The sequence below is a fragment of the Sinohyriopsis cumingii genome, chromosome 6 (genome assembly GCF_028554795.1).
Source record: "Sinohyriopsis cumingii isolate HCF-2022 chromosome 6, ASM2855479v2, whole genome shotgun sequence".
NCBI classification, from domain to species: Eukaryota; Metazoa; Mollusca; class Bivalvia; order Unionida; family Unionidae; genus Sinohyriopsis; species Sinohyriopsis cumingii.
Window position 1 is genome coordinate 70,013,230 of NC_142966.1, and position 25,293 is coordinate 70,038,522.

General features: G+C 37.6%; 1 protein-coding gene across 1 annotated transcript in view; it reads right to left on the reverse strand.

Annotated features, from left to right (window-relative positions):
- Nucleotides 1-4,512: 4,512 nt before the first annotated feature.
- Nucleotides 4,513-25,293, reverse strand: part of LOC149797159 (proteasomal ATPase-associated factor 1-like) — a 45,698-nt gene continuing 24,917 nt past the window's right edge. The window contains exons 9-11 of the mRNA XM_089961832.1: nt 24,121-24,236; nt 9,599-9,681; nt 4,513-4,855 (exon numbers count right to left, since the gene is read on the reverse strand). Of these exons, the coding sequence (XP_089817958.1) occupies nt 4,695-4,855; nt 9,599-9,681; nt 24,121-24,236 (360 nt within the window). The 3' untranslated portion in view covers nt 4,513-4,694. The remainder of the gene's footprint in view (nt 4,856-9,598; nt 9,682-24,120; nt 24,237-25,293) is intronic.

A 25,293-nucleotide genomic window follows, 5' to 3' on the forward strand; every position in this document is an offset into this window, starting at 1 on the left:
TTCTTATTTCATTATTTTGGTCATCAATTTTTCTTTCTTATTTCATTATTTTAGTCAACCGTTTTTTTTTCTTGTTATTTCATTACTTTAGTCAACAATATTATTTTTTATTTCATTATTTTAGTAAATTTTTATTTCTTATTTAATTATTTTAGTCAACAACTTTTATTTCTTGTTATTTTATTACTTTAGTTAACAATTTTTATTTCTTATTTTATTATTTTAGACAACAAGTTTTATTTCTTATTACATTATTTTTGTCAAATAAAGATTGTAAACACACAAACACAAGTGATCAGTGGCAGTTTGATTGCTTTTTTGTCTGCCTCAACAAGTACAATGTCACTCCTTGAAAGGGGTGAAATGATGTCAGTCTAGAGAATCTGCACCTAGATTAACATGCAAATGGGCTTTCTTCAACAAGTACAATGTCAGTCCTTGAAAGAGGTAAAATGATGTCAGTCTAGAGAATCTGCACCTAGATTATCATGCAAATGGGCTTTATAGTGAAGGAATTCACTGGCAGCTTGAAATGAATAGATACTCAAATTTATTCATACAATCAGCATGCAAAATTGAAGCCAGCCCACCTGTCCCATGCCAGCTAATTGCATGGTGAACTGGGGTGAAATTTAAATAGACAGTCCATCCAGTTGAATTTGTAGGTATATTGAGTAAATTTAATCTATAAATTGTATGATATGAAAAGAAATAATAGAAACCATTTGATACGTAAGTAACAGGAATTGTTTCTGACGACCTATCACAAATATGTGTGAGATGAGAAGATAACTAACTAGTTTGCAGTTTTGTTCAATAAAACCTTGCAACTCCACTTAAAAACTCTTTTATGTGTTCATGTCTTACAACAACTCTTACTTCTGATTCACAAAGTGGACATATATAGGCATTTTGATGGCCTGAATATATCTGAGACTAAAAAGCCAAACCCAGCTGAGGAAAAAACTATTTAAAGAAACATTACATTATCAAATGAAAACAATGTTTTAAAAATAGTCGGGTTACAGAATTTGCTTGGAATATAGAAAAAGGATGCATGTTAAGACCATGACAATTCCGTAAACAGTTCAACTGCATTCTGCTGATGTGGATGAATTTGATCCAGTTCCAGCAATGCACTGCTGAACTGCATCTTTTCTTAGAAAGCTGCAATTTGGGTACCAGAGCCTCATCTCTGGAGGCAGGGTCTAGTTCTGTTAACTTGTCATTGATGAATGGATAGGGATCCCGATTCTTATTCTGACAATGATTCGGACTGTCCATCGATGGCAGAGGCAGATTCTATGTCCAGCCTCTGGACAAGTTATCCTTTGAGCTGGATCAGCTGGACAGTAAGCATCATTGTTTTGGTCAGTAATGTCTGGGTCATGTTAAGCAGAACAAAATGTTATAATTTTGACTATGTGACCTAAATATGATATTTGTCTTTATTTTTCATTTTTCATTAACTGAATAATGATGCTAAAGGCTGATATTTCTGTCTAGCTGCATTTACAATTGAGTCATTGACTACATTTTGTGTTCTTATATAATGAAATGTGGACCAGTTCGTTGATGAAAGGACTAGTAACATTTTCATATAGCTACTGATCATTTGGATTTGCATGATCTTTCGGCCAAGTTTCACACACTGCATTCAGTGCATTTGTTCCATTGTTGTTATTCACTGTTCTGTATTCTGTACTGCACTCTCAATATTCATCAAAATGCTATTCATCAGTTTGCTTGCTTTCATACTGTATTTTATTTCAGTTGCATTCATCCTGCATTTTGTTTGCATTCAATTTATATATTGCTTAGGTTCATTCTGCATTGCATTCTAATTTCTGTGGTAAAGTTACCTGTTTCTGGGTCAGACTCTGTAAATTTAATGGTAAATGTACCCATTTGGGGGACTATACTTCTCTGGAAAAATTACCTGTTTCAGGGTCTGTAATTTCACTGGTAAAGTTACCTGTTCAGAGTATGTAATTGACTGGTAAAGATACCCATTTCAGGGTCTGTAATTCAATGGTAAAATTACCTGTTCAGAGTATGTAATTGACTGGTAAAGATACCCATTTTGGAGACTGTAATTCACTGGTAAAATTACCTTTTTCAGGATCTGTAATTTCACTGGTAAAATTACCTGTTCAGGGTCTGTAATTGACTTGTAAAGAAACCCATTTCAGGGTCTGTAATTCATTGGTAAAATTACCTGTTTCAAGATCTGTAATTTACTGGTAAAGTTACCTGTTTTAGGGTCTGTAATTCACTGGTAAATATACATTTTCAAGAGTTGTAATTCACTGGTATAATTACTAGTTTCAGGATCTATAATTCACTGGCAAAGTTACCTACTTTAGGGTCTGTAGTTCACTGGTAAATTTACCTGTTTTAGAGTCTGTAATTCACTGGTAAAGTTACCTGCTTTAGGGTATGTAGTTCACTGGTAAAGTTACCTGTTTCATGGTCTGTAAGTTTAATATTTGTTGAAATATGAATGCATAATCAGTCATCTCAGTATGTATTTTTCAGTATTCTGGTAAAGAGTACTTGCTGTATCCCAACAATGTGACAATATTATGACATAAATAAATGAATAATCAATCTGAATAATAGGAACTGATAAAGAAAAGCTGATTGAATAATCACATTAAAATAAATCAGAAATTTAATGTCTCAAAGAACAGAACAGAACGGGAGCCCTGAGTGGCCGAGTGGTCTAAAACGCTCACTGTTACGGATCACTGCCATCTCACATCAGTCTGCGTGGGTTCGAGTCATGGATTCGGCCAATGTTGGTATGTGAGAAAGCTTGCCAGTAGCTTCTTTTGGGTCGGTGGTTCTTTCCAGGGTTTTCCCAGGTTCTTCCTCAACCATTTTTACTGGCCGCCATGTATAGCCTATCTAGTGCTGAAAAATGGCATTAAACCCTACAACAACAACAGAACAGAACAGAATCTTATTGATTTGACATATGCAGAAGAGCACATATTCACACAATATATAATTCATACACAATGTACTGCTGCATAAATTAAAGAATAAATGATGAACGTCATCAGCTCAAATTTATTTCATTAAATAAGCCTGGCCAATTTACAAGATTACTTCTCACCTCTGTTTCTAATAATTTCACCCTGTTAATTATTGAAAACAAATCAGTAGTGAATTATGTCACATGATTGCCATCAACACTAGGCATGTTTTGTTGGGGAGGGATTAAAATGAGGGAGTGGCTTATTTACAGTTGCCATAAGCAACTGCAACAAATTTGTATAGCCTCACAGTGCTTTAATGTGGCATCGGTAATTATGGCAAGTTTCATTCAGATTTGCAACTTCTGTATATATTTGTTTATAAGTAAAGTTCAACTGCAAAGAACAGATCCTGATCTGTCATTGCATAGTGTGCCCATAGATCAGGGTCTGTGTAGATTGTTCTGCTGATTAGTAAAAAAACAAAAATGCATTGACACTGATTTGCTGGAACGTTATGCAATAGCAGATCTTGGTCTGTGCAGTCTGCATTTGGACTGAACTTGCAAGCAAGTAAAGTATTTATGAATGTTGCAGCCTCATAATATCCTCATGTTTTCTCAACTATGAGAGAGAAAAGTTCTGCTATTATATATTCTTGCTTATAAGTTGAGTCCAGCTGCACAGAACCAGATCTGTCATTGCATAATGTATTGGCAAATGTTTGTCAATGCAATTTGTTGGGAATAATCAGTAGAACAAAAACATAGACCCTGATCTGCCAGAGCATTATGTGATGGCAGATCAGGGTCTATATCGTTTCCAGTTTGACTTGACTTGTAAGCAAGCATATACACATAGTTTATTGAGGGTGTATTTCAGAAAAAAATAATATATGCAGAAATGATTTTGATTATGTTTAATATTTCACTTATGTCTAACATCAAAGAACATTCTAATTTGTTTTGAGTTCCGTTATCTTTGGTATGTGTAACTAATTAAAAATAAGCATATGTCAACATACACTATCCTCTATACAATTTTGAACATAGAGACTTTTTAAAATTAAACAATTCCTTTAAATGTTTTTCCCTTCTCCAATTAAAAAAGTGTGTGTGTGTGTTTTGGACTTATAATGTAGCTTTAAAAAAAATTAATATTGTTACAACGTCTACTGTGTGTCAGTTTATAGTCATGTCTAGTACTGAGGTATCATGCCGCACACATATAGCATCATGTCCCACCCAGTCATATTATTCTGACACCAGGCCAACCAGTCCTAATACTGTCCTCTTAATGAGCAGCTAGTGAGGCAGCTGTTAGTACCATTTTCATAAGTCTTTGGTTTGATTCAGCTGGGGTTTGCATCTGCAACCTCCCACATCTGAGACAACACTCTAACCACTAGGCCACTAGAGTGGTCCAATTAAAGAAAGTAATATCCTAATTAAAATACAAGATAGAACCATATCATATACAAGCTACCAATGAAAACAAAATCTATTAGATGGACAACAGATAACAAATGTGATTGTAAATGTTTCATATTTTATTGTCACAATCTTTACAAATAACAACATCATTAACACAATTCAGAATTGTTGAAGCCTTTATTTAGTTTGCAAAGTCTATTACTATGTGATCATTAAAATACCATGTCAAAATTTTAACAGTGAAAAAAAGGAAACAGAATCCACCGAGAACAAAATGATGCTACAACAAGTTCAGCCTGTACTTCCTAATCTGTCCATCTCTACAAGCTGTGTACAAATGTGTGCCATCACTGGCTATTTTGTAAAGATGATCACAATCTGACCCAGTGAATTCTGTTGATGTCTGGAAATTTCCATCCACAAAGAAACAAGAACCATCTCCTGAAAATGAAAAGCAAAATGGCCTGTAAAGATATTTATCTTTTCAGACTAAATTGTTCATAAAAGCATTTGACTTACTTTTTTTGCTGCCAAAGCATTCACATTTTAAGGTATTTTATATGGAGTGTGAAGGTTATGCATATGAGACTGAGACCAAAATTGTCCAATCTAAAAGAGATAAGAATAACATCAAAGCTGAATCTACAGCCAATTAACAGCAACAGACAATTTGGGGTTTTAAGCTTCACCTGCCCATAAATGTGTCAGGTACTTTCTAATTCACCATTACTATGTCAGGTACTTTCTAATTCCCAATCACTGTGTCAGGTATTTCTAATTCCTCAAATGATTATTAGACAAGAAAAAAAGGAGCAAACAACCTTCATCTCTGAGAGTGAAACTGACAATGATGGAAATGCTGAGCTTCTCCATTTTATAGAGAAGACTTGTCTGAATAAAATAATGTCAATCTAAAAAATGATGGAATTTTCAGAATATAGGAGGGATTTAATATAGAAAAAAGGATACAGCTTGGAAATATGTGTAATACACTCTTTGTTTTTTGGTCATTATTTTCAGAAATTTTGGCAAAAATCACATGATTATGTGTTCAACAATAGATACATGCTCTACAATCATCTGCATTTAATTTTGAATGAATCAATGAATCCAAATCCTGCTGTCTTGTAGTTACTATAAATCACAATATTTAACTATAATGACATTTTAATGAATTCAGTACACTTGGCATTATTTTTTACAATTTAATTTTGTTTAGTTTAATAAGTGGCAATTTGTAGTTTTAATAGACTTATGTTGGAATTAACTGATAATAACATTTTTAAGATTTCTATTGTTCAGTCGTGTAAATTTTATCATAAACACCATTGAAAGCATAGCAGTAATGCCCCCACTTTGCACCTCAGTCTGCATTCCTGGGCTGATCCACACTTTTGTCATATGCAAGGGTGTGTGATCTCTTATCAAGGTTCATATTTATTCCTACTTCTCCAGTTTGCTCTACCTTCCAGACATCATACCATATTCAACACTTGCACTGTGCACAAAAAAATTATTATATGGGTTGCAGAGGTATAGAATATATTTATTTCAGACAGACTGCACCTGCTGAGAGTATCCTTACAATTCAACCAGAATTAAGATAAATTAGGAACGAACAGAGTATCCTTATAATTCAACCAGACTTAAGACAGATTGAGAATGAAGAGAGTATCCTTACAATTCAACCAGACTTCAGACAGATTGAGAATGAAGAGAGTATCCTTGCAATTCAACCAGACTTCAGACAGATTGAGAATGAAGAGAGTATCCTTGCAATTCAACCAGACTTCAGACAGATTGAGAATGAAGAGAGTATCCTTACAATTCAACCAGACTTCAGACAGATTGAGAATGAAGAGAGTATCCTTACAATTCAACCAGACAAACCCTATCTGCCACTAGTATATACTAGGACTGGAACAAACCCTATCCTCCGCTAGTAACTGGGACAAACCCTATCCTCCACAAGTATATACTAGGTCTAAAACAAACCCTATCATCCACTAGTAACTGGGACAAACCCTGTCCTCCACAGGTATATACTAGGACTGGGTCAAAACCTATCCTCCATATGTATATACTATGACTGGGACAAACCTTATCGTCCACTATTATACACGATGACTGGGACAAACACCATCCTCCACTAGTATATACATGGCCTGGGACAAACCCTATCCTCCACAAGTATATGCTGGGACTTGGACAAATCCCATCCTCCTCTAGTAAATAGTAGGACCCCCACAAACCCTATCCTCCACTAGTAGATACTAGTACATGGACAAACCCTATCTTCCACTAGTATATACTAGGAATGGGACAAACCCTATCCTCCACTATTATACACTAGGACTGGGACAAACCCTATCCTCCACAAGTATATGCTAGGATTTGGACAAATCCCATCCTCCACAAGTAAATAGTAGGACCCCCACACACCCTATCCTCCACTAGTATATACTAGTACATGGACAAACCCTATCCTATAATAGCACATAGTAGGACTTGGACAAACCCTATCCTCCACTAGTATATACTAGGACTGGGGCAAACCCTATCCTCCACTATTATACACTAGGACTGGGTCAAACCCTATCCTCCACAAGTATATGCTAGGATTTGGACAAATCCCATCCTCAACAAGTAAATAGTAGGACCCCCACACACCCTATCCTCCACTAGTATATACTAGGACTGGGACAACAATTACATTAAACTAATGACATTGGACTTAAGTTGGTCATTTGAACTTCTTACATTTTTAAAACACTGCATATATTTCTTTGCTTACTTGTTTGATAAAATATTTAGCATTTTTGTCAAATTAGCCATTTTAAACCAATCTGAAACATAAGTAACAGAAATTATCAACAACTGTTAATTCTTCACAATAAAAAATTAAAGTTTAAGAAGTTTCTTCTTTTGCCTATGGAAAAAGATAAGTACATTGGTTTTGCTAGCATTTACCTTAACTGACCACATATACAGTATAAATATAGGCATACAAACTAACCATGGAGTTCCTTATCTGACAATGTCAATATTATAATATCACGAGCATACAACAATAAATAAAGCCAAACAAAAATATCTACTTCTTATCTATGAAATGGCGGAGTATGTCTGTCACCACAGTTAGGCCATCATAGGACTGATAGGCAGACTGTCAAGACACGGACATATCATGAAAATATATTGACAAAAGATATCACCTATACTATACAGGAAAGAACTTGGATCAATCTTTGCTATTTTACACAATGAAACTCTATTTATTGAATCAAAAGTCTGTATATTATTAAAAGAAAGTACAACAGAATTCTCTGCTTTTTCAAAAAGTAAATTTTCATTAAAAGTAAATACATCATTTAATCTAAAGACCTTTTTGGAAACCTGCATTTTGTTTTAAAAAATAGTATGAGACAGAGGTATCTGAAAAGTTCTGAACATTTTGTTCTCTTTTGTTTCTTTAAACCTGTGAATAAACTTAATGCTGATTGATAGACAAAATAACATACAATGTCCAAACAGCATACTGTAAAATCAGGACACTCTTACACTAAGGGTAATATCCAACTGGAAAAAGTTTGTCGATGCAATTCTCTGTCATTACCTACAATTCTGAAGTGGCTTCATCCTTTTAATATAGTCATAATTCCATGGAAGATGACCACATTCTAAGGACCACTGTCTATGATTAAAGAGTAGGAAGTGGTTTGTTTGAAGGGGCAATTGACAAAGATACTCAACACAGAGCAAAAAACATTTATATTATCAAGATCATTAATTTGCCAGCTGAAGAAACATCTGAAATTCAAAATGACTTTTGCAAGACATGTCCCATATTTGTTGATGACTGATCCAAAACAGACTGGTTGAAAATGCCAAACAGCTACTAGTCAAATAGGACATGAGTGACCAGAGATGATGTAATGAGACTGTCACAGGACAGGTGATGAAACATGGATTTACTTTTCTGAACCTGACACAAGTGATATTAGCAAAGTTTGGATCAGAAAACTGAGCAGACACCACAAATCACATGATACAGTCAGACTCTCAAGAGAGTTTTATACACAATATGCAAAAGGCCCAATCATCCAGGTACATATCTCAAACTCTGTTAGTGTCACTGGACATTTGAATGCTTAAATTTTTTTGCCAAAAGCTGTGGTACACAAACCACCCATCTGCACACTGGTATAAGAAGTATCCATCTACTCCATGACAATGCACCTGTGCATAAATCTGCTGTTCTTACAGACTTTCTAAATGAATTTGGCATACAAAGTTTGCCACACCTATACAACCCTGGTCTAATCACAAGTTCATTTTGGCTGAATCCCATCATCAAAGGTTTGCTGAGTGGTGATGACTTCAAGACTGCTATGCAGCTGGAAGTGCAGTTTTCCAGTGTATGAATGACGTAACAAAATGGCATTCAATAATTGGACAAAGACACTGTGAAGGTGTGTGCATGTACAAGGAAAAGATTCAATGATGTAGTATTCACAAACAAAGAACTTTGCTGTAGAGCACACTAGTATTTAGAACAGAGACATTAACAAACTGGCCATTCTTGGTACATCTTGTATATCAGACTTGTGGTCTGTTTGTTTATTTTAAATCGAAAGTCTGTTTTTCTTCATGCTAGTGAGTCATCTTAAGTGAGAATAAGTTAACTGATGTTCAGAAATTTGAAGTACAGTTCACTGAAACTTATTATCAATTTTGAAAATATTATATCCAGAAAATTAAAGGGTCCAGATATTAAGATTAATGACAGCGTCTATGATTATCAACAGATTCCTGAGGAAAATATTGTCAACTTGTTGCTGTTAATTTCTTGAACTTAAGATAAAAGACTCCATAAATACTTTACATCCAAAGTCATTATGTTTGAATGTTTTGTAGCTATGGTTAATATGTTAGTAAACTGAAATAAATTAGTCATGAGGTCACTGAACTAGTTGTGTCATTATGGATATCTTGGATGGGATTTTACATGTGGAATATACAGACTTTTGCTGGGATTTTTAAATCCTTTGCAGATGGCAATGCATATTAAAAGGAACAAGTTTTTCAAAAACACAACAAAATATATTGGTAAATTATGACACGTGGCACAGAATGGTAATTTATTCTTAAGTATCCATTGAGTTTCTTATAAATGGTCCTTACCTGTGCTGGCAAAAAATCCTCCAACGTTTGGAAGAAGTGACAACACTGCAGACCGATTCTCCTTCCATTCCTTTAAGGGAAGCCTGTTTCAAAAATATTACCAGATTATAGCAAGCATACAAATACTTGATTTCAATTTAATATTGCATTAACCTGAAACTGAGCTGAAAATACATCTATGGACTAAGCTGTAAGCCTTTGTCCAATCTGTAGTTTTATTACCTGGATTGCTGAAACAGTCAGCGGGAGATGTATCTAATATGCTACCTTTAAGACATGAGACCAGATATATTCTTTGTGAATCTTGTGGATATATCAGACATTTTTATCTGAATAAACCATGCTATCTAATAAACTGTAACAAGTACTATGAGATCACAGACCCAATCATAAAGTGTGTTCCTACAGTAATGCATATCATCTGCTAATTGATCCAGTTGAAAAACCTTCATTTCCAGTCTTCTATTTCTGGCTTCATTAATTTAATGATTTATTTCAAAGATTATTTCAGCAGAGGTTGTAGATATCAAAACAAACAAGGAGGTCCAAGTGGGCCTGAGATCACCCACCTGGTGACATCTGGATCAAAACTAAATGCAAGAGCAGTTGGCCAAGGAAAATGGGTCATTGTGATGCTATCTACTAAAATTTCTTGCAATGCCATTGATTGTATTGCTATGAAAATAAAAAGTTATCTTTAATTTCTCTATTTTCATTTATATATGATGGCACATAAGTATCATTTGTCCAATACTGAAATGCCTCAAGGATGCTTTGTGCTAAAATTGGTCAAATTCTGTTTAGCTGTTCTTTGGCATAAATTCTGAGCAAATGTTTTTCTACTAATGGCAATCATGTTTGAGTGATAATGAAACTGCATCATTTGGAAAAAAATCTGAAAGGCATTTAAGCAAGGACACTTTATGTCAAATTTGATTTAAAAAAATATATTGATCGGTTTTTTATAAACAAAATAAGTTATTAAAAGTTTTCTCTATTTTTGGTGACAGCAGCTATATTTGATGGCAGATTGGCATGATTTGTAAAAAACTTAAAAAGAATGTTTTCTGTAAAATTTGGTGCCATTTATTTTGGCTATTTTTGGAACAAAGTGTTTAAAAGAATTTCTGTTTTTAGTACTGGTGGCCATGTCTGGAAGTGTGAGAATTGTGGATTTTTGTGCAACCCTGATGCTGTGGTAGATGGTGACATTGGCTAAGATGACTGCATTTCTCACAGTAACTGAATTCAGTACACATCATTCTGTTAAATCCATTGTTCAATTCATACGCATGACTATGGATTTAGTTACATTTTATTTATTAATAAACATTTCATTCCTGCAACTGCTTTCAGCGTTTCTTGCTAAATCCAGTCCCATCCAGGCTTCATCCTGTTGCAATGGACCTGTTCACATTATCCTTGCATAAGATATCTGTAGTACACAATTCTGATGCTGTGCACTACCATTACCTTAGTAAATTCAACCACTGTTGTTTGAAAGCTAACATATGTTTACACATAATTTGAAGTTTACACTGAATATCTAGACCTAACATTTTATGCTCAATCTTAGTTTAAGCAAATTTTCAATGTGTGTTCTTCTACGTAAATGTTACAGCAGTATTCACAAAAGACCATTTTAACTTTTGCCCTCATTTTTCATTCAGAAATGTGAGAGAAAAAAAATCCATCATTACACTTCAGTGTAGGTTAAGAGACTTCCACTCTCGGGATTAAATTTCTGACCCATGGGTAGAATTTTCCTATCCTACACCAATACATAAGATGAATTTCATTGTTAATCAAACACAGAATAACATCACATCATATCTAGCTTAAGTATTCCATGACTTTATGTTGTTTGAGAGACCAGCTCATTGAAGTTGTTTGCAAAGTCTGTGATGTTCCTGAGCTGTATACTCTTTCTGGATCAATGTCTTCGCTTTCTGACGATGTCAACGGTTTTAATGGATCTTTATTGGTAGCTGCATTATGCAAACTAGCATCAATCAATGACTGTCACCTTCCCTCTGGTATTTGGATAATATACTCTGGGAAGCACTGGATCACTTCAGTAGCTAGCTTTGCAAGACAAATATAAATGAAAAGTTTATCACAGATAGCTGCTCATTGAAACTTCAAAAACAACAGATCAGCAAGGTGTCTTTACAGACACTAAGTCATTGGTCTGTTGGAAGCTAAAGGAACTTTCAGTATGATCCAACCAAATATACCAGTTGATACAGACTAATCACAATAGTGGCTTATGAGTGACATCGATAATTTATGGTATGCTATGCATGTTTGAAATACAATATATGACATTTAATACAATAGTGCCTAATTAGAGTCAAATGCTGATTAAAAGAATATATTCCAGTAGTCCTGATGCAAAGTTTCCAGCTGATGGATAAAAAAAATCTAATTAAAGTTGTTTTACAAATTTGTAAACAATTTTATAATCTGGGTCATTGGTTTCAGAGCAATATCATGCTATATATGAAATCACATTACAACAAAATGTGTTATAATGTGGGAAAGCAAATTTTAAAGTAAAATTTTGTTTCTCTGAGAATACTTATCCAAGCATATTACATTAAGAATATTAGCCTGCTACTTCGTGAATCCAGCCATACCAAAAGACATAAATTATATTTTTCTAGTTCATAAAGGCAAAGGGCAATAATTCTTGCCCATTGCCTCCATTTCCACTGCCAGGTTTCTCTAAATTTAGCTGTGTGATATACTAATAAGGATGCTAGCTGGGCATTTGGAAGGGTTTTTAAGTAATGTGATTGGGCAAATATTGTTGGAGAAACATAATTTACTTAAAAATTTGCTTTTCCCTTCAAATACCTTCCCCAATCACATTAGGTTTGGAAAATAGGTAATAGGAGGGAATGCTGAGCATTAGACCTCTACTTCAGGTATCTTTCAAGGGAATGATGGCTGAATTCCCAATGCAAATGATAACCCATTCTCCTAATTACAACACAGCCAGGGTCACTTGATTGGAAAAATTGGATAAACGATCTGATAGATCCTTATCGTGCCTGATAACATTTTCACCATGATGTCAGAATGTGTCTGATTGACAGGGCATTCACAGCCCAAACATTTTGGTCTGGAACTGGAGAAACAAAAGGTTGGCTACTTGTGATTCCACCTTTTCACAGAAAGATCGATCATTGGATAACACCAAAGTGCACAAATATGAATAAAGACAGATTAATGGAAAGACCATTCTGTGTGAAGGACTTGAATGTGTCTGATTTGTACATTGATATGGAGATTTTCACACCAACATAGAAACTGCCATTGTAAATCAGAACACACAGGTCAAACGATTTGGTGCCCAAACATTTTGGTCTGGAACTGGAGAAACAAAAGCTTGGCAACTTGTGATTCCACCTTTTCGCAGAAAGATTGATCATTGGATACCACCAAAGTGCACAAATATGAATAAAGACAGATTAATGAAGAGACCATTCTGTGTGAAGGACTTGAACTTTAATGTGTCTGATTTGTACATTGATATGGAGATTTTCACACCAACATAAAAACTGCCAGTTTAAATCAGAACACACAGGTCAGACAATTTGGTGCCCAAACATTTTGGTCTGGAACTGGAGAAACAAAAGCTTGGCAACTTGTGATTCCACCTTTTCGCAGAAAGATCGATCATTGGATACCACCAAAGTGCGCAAATATGAATAAAGACAGATTAATGGAGAGACCATTCTGTGTGAAGGACTTGAACTTTAATGTGTCTGGTTTGTATGTTGATATGGAGATTTTCACACCAACATAGAAACTGCCAGTTTAAATCAAAACACACAGGTCAGATGATTTGGTGCCTCCCTGTTTGAAGATGTAGTGTTACGAGTCTATGCTCTTAAAATAAGTTAAAAAAAGACTGCAGACAACAATCTTTGTAAAATTTAACGAATAATTTATTCCCCTAAAATACTAAGTGAAAATAAGGAAAAAAAACTTACAGTATTGCAAATTAAATTAAAAAATATTCCAAGAATTATGAACACAAGTCCTATCAATGAAAAGTTCTAACTGAATCTCAGTTCAAATCCCTACAAATGTGCAGATGTGTCAACAGTCTACTGTTGAATCACATAAAATTATATTCCAGTTCTGAATTCAGTATAAATTCCAGTGAATGTCTTTATCCAAGAACTATATCAGAGCACTTTCATATTTCCAGATAAAATAATCACTTGAATTCAATAATTTGAAAGAAAATAAAATTCAGCCCAAACTGGTCACAACATAATACAACACAACTCAATGAGTCAGATATTAATGCCCAACTGACAAACCTTTATAAAAACATCAGTTATACGAAACATTAAGATGCAAAACATCCCCAGATGAGGGTCAGAGTTCATTCTTTTAGGAATAAATAGAAGTTTGTTACCATATAGCATGTGATAAACATCACGTAGTCCACGTATGACCTTGACTCAATTTAATGATTCTTACTCTGAGAAAGATTTTTTAAAAAACATTGTTTATCAAAACTGTCACTGATTTTGGAACAAGGTCAGCAACTAGATATAATGTTTCATTACCCAAAGCATCTAACAAAATTAAAATATTTTTTTTTAAATATTAAAAACTAACAAACAAATTAAATTAAATTAAATATTCATAACAGTAGTTCACCATCACAGAGTTGTCAGAGAAAATAAGGACTGTTTTGCCTGAGATTTAATCCTTCAAGAAGTAAAAGGTATTGATGACAACTTTCATTTCTGAAAGGTTGATATTTAGAGGTCATTCCCCTGCCTTCCATGTGCCACTGACAGTAGAGAAGTCTGGTAACCAGTGAGCACCACAATCATACATACTGGTGTTGGTACATACCATTGTTTCTGTTTGGGGCTTCTCCAACAAACTCCATGGTCAGCTGACCTTGGCTGCACCACTGATGCAGGAATGATCATATCTTGAGAGTGATTATGGCTGCTTGATCGAGCATTCTTGAAAAGATGTGCCACTGTCCAAGAAAGCAAATTTTTGTAAATTGTGTTTCTCCGAGAATACTTACCCGATCACATTAACGTTAGGGATATAAGCCTGCTACCTCTCGAATCCAGCCCTACTAAAAGACGAAAATTCGTCTTTTCTCTCTATCTCATATAGACCAAAGGGCAATAACCCTTGCCCCTTACCCCCCCTTGCCACCGCCAGGTGTCACTAGTTTTTTAAGCTGAGCGATATATATTATATGAGTATGCTCGCATAGCGGGGTGGTTGGGAGGGTTTTTAAGTAATGTGATCGGGTAAGTATTCTCAGAGAAACATAATTTACTAAAAATTTGCTTTCTCCTTCAAATACGTTCCCCGATCACATAACATTAGGAGAATAAGTAATAGGAGGAGGGAATACTGAGCATCCTACCTCCACCCCGGGTACCTTCTAGGGAATGATGGCTGGATTCCCCATTTGAACGATAACCCATTCTCCTAATTTCATCAGCAACACAGCCTAGGGTCATGTCATATGTGACCCCTATATACGGTTAAGAAGATAGTTATTGAAATCTTCTTACCTATGAAATTTCACTGGCAAAACCAGCGAAGCTGATAGGCTGTGCTGATTGTTTTAAATGGGTCTGGTGGTCCTCTAGGCTGCCGACACCGGACCTACCAGATTCAAGGTTTGCCTCTGCGAAGCCAAATCTCTGAGATAAAAACTGGAGAAGGTTGACTCTGCATGCCAGCCAACAGCTTCTATTATATCTCAGATCGAAACATTGTGTTCGAATGCCAGGCTCGCCGAGATTGCTCTAATCTCATGAGCCGTAATCTTCATGAGGCGACTCTGACCTTGTGAGACCTCAGAGTACGCTGAGAGTATAACCCACTTCAGCCATGAAGCAAGGACTTGAGGGGTGATATCCCATTTATCAGCTTTTACCGGAAGAAAGAGGCGCTTATGTGTGTCCCGACACGCCTCTGTGCATTTTAAATAGTGCTTGAGTGCACGAACAGGATCTTGCATGGCTGCTGCTCTTGACTTATCTATGGAAGAGAGCGAGCGAATGATGATTCTTTGATTGCCAATGGATGGTAACCTATTTTTGGCTACAAAGCCTGGTTGCGTCAGGAGGACCACCGAACCATCTGATCTGAACTGAAGAAAGTTCGGGTCACTGGAAAGGGCATGCAACTTGTTCACCCTGCATGCTGAAGCTAACGCTATCAAGAAACATGTTTTGCATGATAGTAGCTTTAACGAAGTGTGGGCTAAAGGTTCAAATTTGTCTGAATTGAGCCATGTTAAAACCCAGGACAGATTCCATTTTGGAAAAAGGGTGAGGGATTTTGGTCGATTGAAATCAAAATTGTCTAAAAGATCTAATAGATCTTTGTTATGCCCAATATCACATCTACCATGATGGCGGAATGTGTCTTATATCATGGATCGGTAGCCTTTGATAGTAATTGGAGCCAACTGTTTCTCCTCGAAAAGCCAGAGAAAAAAGTCAGCCAGTTGAAGGACTGAGACACTCAAAGGGACAATGTTATTGATATGGCACCAGTCCCTGAAAACATGCCACTTTCCCTCGTAAGCCTTCAGAGTGGAGGGCTTTCTTGCTCTTGAGATTCTCTCCACAATCGAAGGTTTAAATTGTTTGTCTCGCAAGGCTGCCCGGACAAGAGCCAAGCGTGAAGAAGGAGATGGTCCAGGCAGGTGTGGAACACCTGTGACCGTGGTTGTTTGAGAAGATTTGGGCTGGTTGGAATCTTCCTGGGTAGATCTATCACTAGATCGAGTAGATCGATGACCCAGGACTTGTTCCATCTGAGAGGGGCAATCAGAATCATCCAACAGTTCTGAACCCTTAACCTCTGGATTATTTTCGGTACCAAAACCGTGGGAGGGTAGGCGAATGCCCACAACCCCTCCCAGCTGATTGACAGAGCGTCCATGGCCCAAGCCTCTGGGTCTGGAACTGGAGAGACGAAGGTGGGCAACTTGCAATTCCACCTTGTCGCAAAAAGATTGATCATCGGACGCCCCCAAAGTGTGCAAATCCAAAGAAAGACTGATTGATGGAGGGACCATTCCGTGTGAATGACTTGACCTTTCCTGGAAGGAGTGTCGGCCAAGACATTGAGTCTGCTGGGAATGTGTCTGATTTGTATGTTGATGTGGAGGTTGTCGCACCCATGTAGAAACTGCCAGATCAGAATGCACAGGTCTGGTGATTTGGTGCCCCCTTGTTTGAGGAGGTAAGACACCATCACAGAGTTGTCTGACATAATGAGGACAGTTTTTCCTCAGAGTTGATCCTTCCAGAAATGAAAGGCATTGATGACAGCCCTCATTTCTAAAAGGTTGATGTGGAGAGGCCTCTCCCCTGGCTCCCACGTGCCGCTGACTGTAGCGAAGTTTGGCAACAGGTGGGCACCCCAACCGTAGTTATTGGCATTGGTACATACTGTTATCTCCGCTTGGGGCATCTCCAGAGGAATCCCCATGGACTGCCAACCGGGGTTGTGCCACTGACGCAGGAACGATCGTATCTCGGGCGTGATCATTATTGTTTGATTGAGGGGACTTGAAAAGGGGCGCCATTGTGCCAGTAACGTCATTTGTAAGGGACGCATAAAAAGACGGCCAAGCGGGATCAAGTCCACCACCGCATTGAATAATCCGAGGAGTTGCAAGAATTCTCTCGCTGAAATCCACGTCCTGTTGGAAATGGAATCAACGAATTCGAAGATCCGGATTACGCGAGTGGGAGGAAGCCGCACCAGATTCAGATCGGTGAAAAACTCCATACCCTGATGGACAAAACGCTGGGATGGATGGAGATTGGACTTTTTCCAATTCACGAGAAAGCCTAGATGATCTAAAAGATCGTTTCTGCCTTTGAGCAGAATAGAACTTACCATATGTTTCTGGAGGATGTCGTCCAAGTACACTGCCATCCCTGTAGATGAAGTCGAGCAGAACAGGGTGACAACACAATCCATAACCTTGGTAAAAGCCCAAGGGCTGATGTTGAGGCCAAAGGGTAGGACCTGGAACTGATAAACTGCGTCGCGGTAAGCGAATCAGAGAAATTTCCGTGACACAGGGTGCATAGGTACGTGAAAATATGCATCGGTCATATCTAGACTGACGGCATACTCGTCCCGCCGGATGGAAAGACGGATTGATCTCGCCATTTCCATCTTGAATTTCAGTGGTAAAATGTATTGGTTGAGGCGACTCAGGTCGATGATCGGCCTCAACTTGCCTCTTGCCTTCTGGATAAGAAACAGCCTGGAATAAAACCCCGCCGATTGCGGTTTTTTCACAATCTCCACCACCCGTTTTTCTATGAGCGACCGTATCTCCTGTTGTAGAAAGGTATCCTTCTCCTGATCGGATGGTACGTCCATGAAGAGGGGAGAGGAGGACAGGGGAGGGGATTGGATAAATAAAATCCGAAGTCCCCCCGAAATGACCTGGATCACCCAATCGTTCTGAGGAAAAAAGGTGGTCCAGTGGTCCTGAAATTGCAGGAGGTGGCCGCCCACAGGTAGGCTGTCCGCGTGTATGTCAATTTTTAGAGTTAGAAGGCTTGAAGACGGAGTTACTTTGTTTCTTACCGTCTCTGTATGGTTGCCTCCTAGCTTGATTAGACTGTTGTCTCCTGGCATTGGGTTGGGATCTATACTGCACATTTGACTGTAAGGATCCCTTGTCCCTGGTCCGCCAATCATCCCTCCGCTGTGGCCAGGGCTGATTTTTTCTAAATGCCTGCGAGGGTTGGGCGGCTAGTTGGAGGGGCAGTTCCTGAGCTGCCTGCTTCCGAACTTCTTCAAGTTTTCCTCCAAAGAGTAAAGGCGACCCAAACGGAGTCATCCGTAAAGCCAGAGTATGATGGGACTTGAGCAACGTGGACCGCAGACATGCGTCACATTGTATCAGGTCTAAGTTGGCAGAAGCAGTCAACGCATTAGCCATGGAATGGTGAGCTGCCCTGTTAATAACTCTAGCAATCCGGGCCGTCGCCTCCCAAGCGTGGTCATTGTCGGATTTTTCCGCGAGTCTGAAAATGGCTAATGAAGCCAAGTCTAACATTGAAGATGTAGCGACTATGTTCCGGACTAGCATTGACGTGGCATGGAACACATTTTTGTCCACTTTGTAAAACAGTGGAGCTGACATGTGAACTGCTGCCATATTTTTGTCCAGGGCCGGAAGATCCATACTGAAGGCATCTGAATGAGTTTTGTACCAGCGACCCGAGAACGTCGCTGGTACTTGGCTTTCTGAAAAGAACGCCTTAGCATTCCCCGGATCACCTATTCGTCCTGATAGACGATCACTGATCTCCTTAATTTCTGCCAACTGGGGAAGGAGCCGGAAGACGGTGTCTCTTCCTCCCTGTCAAGATCTACAGACGCCTTAACTTTGTATTCTTGAGTGGCGGTAGGAGGTGGAGGGCATTCTGAAGTTGTCAACACCCTATAAATTTCTTCCACTGCCGCCTTGAAGCCAAACTCAGTCCGTTCCATGGTTGGATCTGTGTACGGCTGATTTGCAGGAGTTTCGTCACCCTCACTGTGTGCCGAGTCGTGTTCTGGAATAGCTTGCATTTCTGGATAGAGCATACCAGGTGGCATAGATGACGTGATTCCGTCATCCTTGACACTGTCACTAACTCTCCCTTGTGGATAAGCCGTGAACATATGGACGGACGGCCCTGCCGGCTGGTTTGTCTGGCTTGTGGTCGGCCTGAATGTTGGCAACGGTCCTGCTATCACCGGTACCGGCTGCTCCAATGGCCTGGCTGGACGGACAGATTTCTCACTAAAATCTCCGCCATAGTATTGGTATGTTGCCGGCAGTACAGCTTGATGGACGGATTTATCACTAAAATTCCCATAAGTCATATTTGGTCGGACCGTTTTAGCAATAGGGTCCCCATGCTGGGACAGCTGGACGGCCGGTGCGGTAGAGGTTGTATAATGAAATGGATCTGTTGGATCAGGTAAAAACCCCATGCGTCCTGACTTACAGGCCTGAAGGTCATGCTCGGACATGCGGGGGTACTTACGCCCACTGGGCAGCCTAAAATTGGGGGAACATTCCCCCCAAAGAGTCAGAAAAAGCTGTGGAAGCAAGCGAGGGAAATAAGGGTAATATCTGGCCTGATGTCAATGGCTGCGTCGTCGTTTCCTGGACCAAACGATGCATCTATTCCAAGGTGGACTGTTGTACCCTGTCAACATTATTTTCCTCCATTGCCACTGATGTTACTGTAGCTGACGGTTGCAAACGACGAACTTTAGGTGGAGGGGGGACCCCAATGTCCCCCACAAGGCTTGCAATGGAGGCTGTCTTCGGATGTATACTGAGGACATCAATGCTATCTTTCTTCAACTTATTCCGTCTATCCCTCCCTTTTGCTGCCTTCTGGACTACATCACCCCACGTTTGCTCTGTCCAAGTATTACACACGCTGCATGGTATAGATGATGTACACTTGGTACATACAATACAAGAGTCATGGTTGTCTTCTTTTGCTTTGAACTTTTTGCATTTCAGGCATTTGGTTGACATTTCTACTGAAACGACACAAGAAAAGAAAACAAAGCACAAATTAGCAATTCAGCATGTTATTAATTCGCTAATACCACAACCGTTACTAACGGAGTAAGCGAAATTAGTCAGTGTCGCGTTAACTCTTAATTGACAACACGAGTTCAGCGATAGCATGTGTAACATTGTCTTCAGTAGACGAAATCCGTAAGGGTGACAAAGTCACTCAATTTTGAAAAAAATTGTTAAATAATGTATACAACCTGTAAAAGAATGATTGTCCGACGCAATAAATCCAAATTTAACTTCGGATGGTCCAATTTAACGCTGAGATGGCTTGGATTGTTTGGAGGTATAATGTATGCGTTATCCGTACAAGCGAAGCTTAAAAACTAGTGACACCTGGCGGTGGCAAGGGGAGGTAAGGGGCAAGAGTTATTGCCCTTTGGTGTATATGAGGTAGACCGAAAAGACGAATTTTTGTCTTTTAGTAGGACTGGATTCAAGAGGTAGCAGGCTTATATCCCTAATGTTAATGTGATCGGGGAACGTATTTGAAGGAGAAATGTCATTTGTACAAAGACGGCTGACTGGGATCAAGTCCTCTGTTGCACTGAATAATCCAAGGAGCTGCAAGAACTCCTTTACTGAAATTCAAGTCCTGTTGGTAATGGACTTTACAAGTTTGATGATCCTGATTATGTGAACACGAGGAAGCTGTACCAGATTCAGGTTGGTGATAAACTCCATACCCAGATGAACAAAAAGCTGGGATGGATGGAGGTTGGACTTAAGACAGTTCAGTAGAAAGTCTTGATGATCCAAAAGTGAGAGAAGACAATGTTTTTTGCCTTCAGATAGAACAGAACTTACAATAAGTTCCAGGGGGATGTTGTCCAGGTATGCTGCCATCATCGTAGATTAAGTAAATTGGAACAGAGTAACAACACAATCCATAACGTTAGTAAAACCCAAGGGGCTGATTTTAAGGCCAAAGAGATGACTTGAAACTGCTAAACCATGTCATAGTAAGCAAAACAGAAAATCCCTGTGATGCAGTGTACAGGGATGTAAAAACATGCATCAGTTAGATCAAGACTGATGGATTACTTGTCATGTCGGACGGAGAAACGGATTGATGTCACTGCCTCTTTCTTGAATTTCCATAGAGAAATGAATTGGTTGAGGTCACTCGGGCTGATGATCGGCCTAAACTTGCCATTCACCTTCCAAATAAGAAACAGTCTTAAATAAAAGCCAGGTCATTGTGGTCTTTACAAAAACTCCACAACCTGTTGTTTTTTTAAGAGCAGCCATATCTTCTGCTGTAGAAAGGTATCCTTCTCCCAATCTGATGGTAAGCTCATGATGATGGGAGAGCAGGAAAGTGGAGGGAGTAGGATAAATGAAATCCAAAGCCCCCCAAAATAAACTGGATCAGCCAGTTGGTCCAAGAAATTAGGGAGATCCAGCAAGCCTGAAATTGAAGGAGGTGGCCATCCACAGGTAGGGTGTCTGTGAGCGGTAGGAAGGATAGGTCAATGTCTAGAGTTAGGAGGCTTGAAGGCCTCTCCCTCACAGACACTGCTAGTTGGTGCCTCCATGGTGGGGTGTGCTCTTGTATTCTTAATGCTTTTGTTTCAGTACTTTATCATAAGGCTGTCATGGGGTAGGGGTATTTTTTTTTCCCCAATCGGATACTCATATGCTATACTAATAACATAGAGGTTATGCATATTTTAATAATATATTTTTCATACAGCTTTAAAGGGGGAAAAAAATCAGAATACTTTCTTCGTGCTGGGATTATAATCTATCCAGTGAGTATCCCCCAAAGAGTTAGCCAAATGATTTATTTGCTTAAGTATCGATGTTACTTTAGATATACACTGTAACTTGGTTGAATATAGGTAATATTGCACAGAGACATGTTGAATGTAGAAAGAGAATGTAATATACTTGAGTAACATTCATCTTCCTTCAAGGTATGTATTAAACCTTTCTTCATGCAAATCTGTATTTTGCAGTATGTAGATACATTTTCTTTGTTTCAATTCCATTTGTTTTCCTAGTTCCATGCAAAACACTGATGCCAGTTCATACAGATACTAGACACAGGTTCAAAAGTGTATCAAAGTACTAAGAATACTAACAAAAGAAAAGTCCTTATTATATACCTATCAATGTTCTAACCAAAAATAACCCAGAATTTTATCATCAAATCCTAAAAATTGAAAAATGAAAAAATTGTATTCTAATTCAGAATTACCATACTCTCAACTAAGGCTAGAACCTTTTCTCAAAGTTTCCTGGATATAAATGGATAAGCATGAAAACCAGACTTGACAAACAAATGGAAATGAGTAGCATTCTCTCTCATAAATCAGTATCATCAAGTTGCCACAGTTTCTTTAATTCTGAGGTAAATAACATATCTGCTGCCCCCAAGCATTGAAGAATTCATACTATTAATAATGATAGTAGTGAAAATTAATGACTTTTGCTATACATGCTTCATTTGTTATGCTTATATTCCTGCTGTTATGACTTGAGGCCTTAAGATGTGTAATAGAAAGAAGCAAAACCAACAAGTTTAGCAAAATTAACAAAAATTTATTTATTTAAGTAAAAATGTGAAAATTAAAGAGACAAAGTTTTGTGAATTAAATCCCAAATAATTATAAATGTCCTATCACAAGTCCTAAAGTAAAGAATGTTCCAACTGAATTCCAACATTCTTGAATGTCCTGATGTACCAATATGGTTGTCCTGATGTACCACAATGATACAATCCATAAGGTCTTGAAAGATTTCCCAATAATCTCCAAGTAGTGTTTGAGTCCAAAAAATCCATCAGCACTTTGTAATTCCAATGAATAATTTCAATAAATATTTCTTCTAGAATCATATCTGAAGACAACTGTAGATTATTCGAAAGCCTGATCATAAAACAGGGATGAATAACTGTTTATCAAATCCCATATGTATGTATGTATATATATATATATATATATATATATATATATATATATATATATATATATACAAACACCCACTTGACCTTCAACACAATAGATTCTGGAAAACCAAAATTTCTGATAAAAAATTCCACTCACTCTTGAGCTCAAATTCTAATCGACAGCTTGTTTACTACTTAAAATCTTCATAAAAGTCAGGCAGGAATTAACTCCATTCATAATCCTCAATCAAAGTCATGACAAAAGTCAGGTAGGCAAAAATGAATCACACAACACAAATTAATTATGCATATCAGCTGTTCAAAATAATAAAAACTGGTTTATGACTTAAGATGAAGCTTGTATCAGAAAGGTTGAAATGCAAAGCAATTTCTTTTTTACTCGGTTACATTTTGGGATTTTACCGATTCATCTGAAATTTGATAGGTACAGTCAATTCCGTTTATAAGCATAGCGTAGGGACCGGACCCAAGCTATGCATATAAACGGAGCATGCAAGCGGAATTCATGTATATTTACAATATAAAATGGGGCCATACTTTCTCGCTATGCACTTAAGTGATCTATGCAATTAAGCAATATGCACTTAAGTGGAGCCATCTGTATATAACAAAAATATCATTATTCTAGTAATTCAGCCTTGACTGTAAGATGACATCTTGTTGTGAGCTTTAGAAAATGCAGTTCATGCCTCAGTGCTTCTTGTATAATAATAATTGAGATTTTCTGATGCTGACAAGAAGCCATGATCTTGCAATCATGAATGCATTACTCATATAATAATATATATTTATTATCAGAAACTATAACAATTCTGTGTAATAGCAATCAGCATTCCATTGGGCTTGGAAAAACTGAAATTAATCAAGACAAATAAATAAAATTTAATTTTGCAGATTTGATGTGAGTTTATTTTGCAGTAAAAGAAATTAACTGAATCATTGTTATTTTCATTTATTCTTGCTGTCAGTTCTTACCTAATGTTTCTGATATCTGTTACAGTAATGTGCCCATCTTGTGTCCCACAAACAACAGACACTTCGGAAAGGAAACAACAGCAGTTCACTGCAGAATGACACGGAAGTTCAAAAACCTGCACAAAAGAAGACAATTCTATGAGGTTATTTCAAAATGGAATGTTTTGAGAGAGAGAGAGCAAGAGAGAGAGAGTGAGTGAGGAAGGGTGGAAGAGGGTGAGAACATGATTTCAAAAAGAGGCCCAAGTTGGTCTGATATTGCTCAAATGGATACGGACATAAAATCTAAAAACTCCACCCATCAATGAAAATGTAATCATCAACAACAGATATTTAAAACTGTCTGCATTACACCAACCACAAATATTAAATTAATGTACACGATTTCTGTCCCATTCACCCATTAAATTCTGACACAATGTAAATGCAACCAAAGTTGTAACATTGCATCTATCTAAAAAAAAATTAAATAATTTAGAGAAAATATTGAAATTTCAAAAATTTCAAACAAATCACACATCTCCTTCGATAACTCACACACAATGGGGTCCAAAAACATAGACTGCACTATAAGCAAGGGCACAAGTTACTGAGGGACCTCCAAAAAGTAAGAAGTGATAGCAAACCGACAAGATATTGAGAAAACAGCAGGAGAGGGGGGTTACTGAGCAGTTTAATGACTGAGTACTCATTTTATAATTGTGCTGAGAATAAATGTCAACAAAATTCTTTTTATAACAAAGCTGTTCATAATTCTGCATAAATTACATTTATTTTTAAGATGCCTAACAGCCTTAGCATTATTCCAAATGGTTTCAACAACCTTCATGTGTATGCAAAAACATCTGAGTTACATCACTTCTTGTAGTTGTTGTTGATCAGACTGGTTCCCTGGTTGGTGTGCAATAAATGTGTGTGAAGCATGGTGTATTGAAGCAGGGAACAAGGCTAACTGTTGATACATCACCAAGATTCCTTTTTTTCAAAAGTTAGCAACTATTATTTCATGAAACAATTTTCTATGTCAAAACTCAATCATTGTAATGTTCAAGTAGTACAATATTGATGCTGTCATTTCATTGCAAGTAGTAGTGAAACTTCTTCTAATCCCTGATGATATCTCTAAGTGCCAATTCAGGAATTCTCTAAAACTCCTTTGCCCACAATGATTGA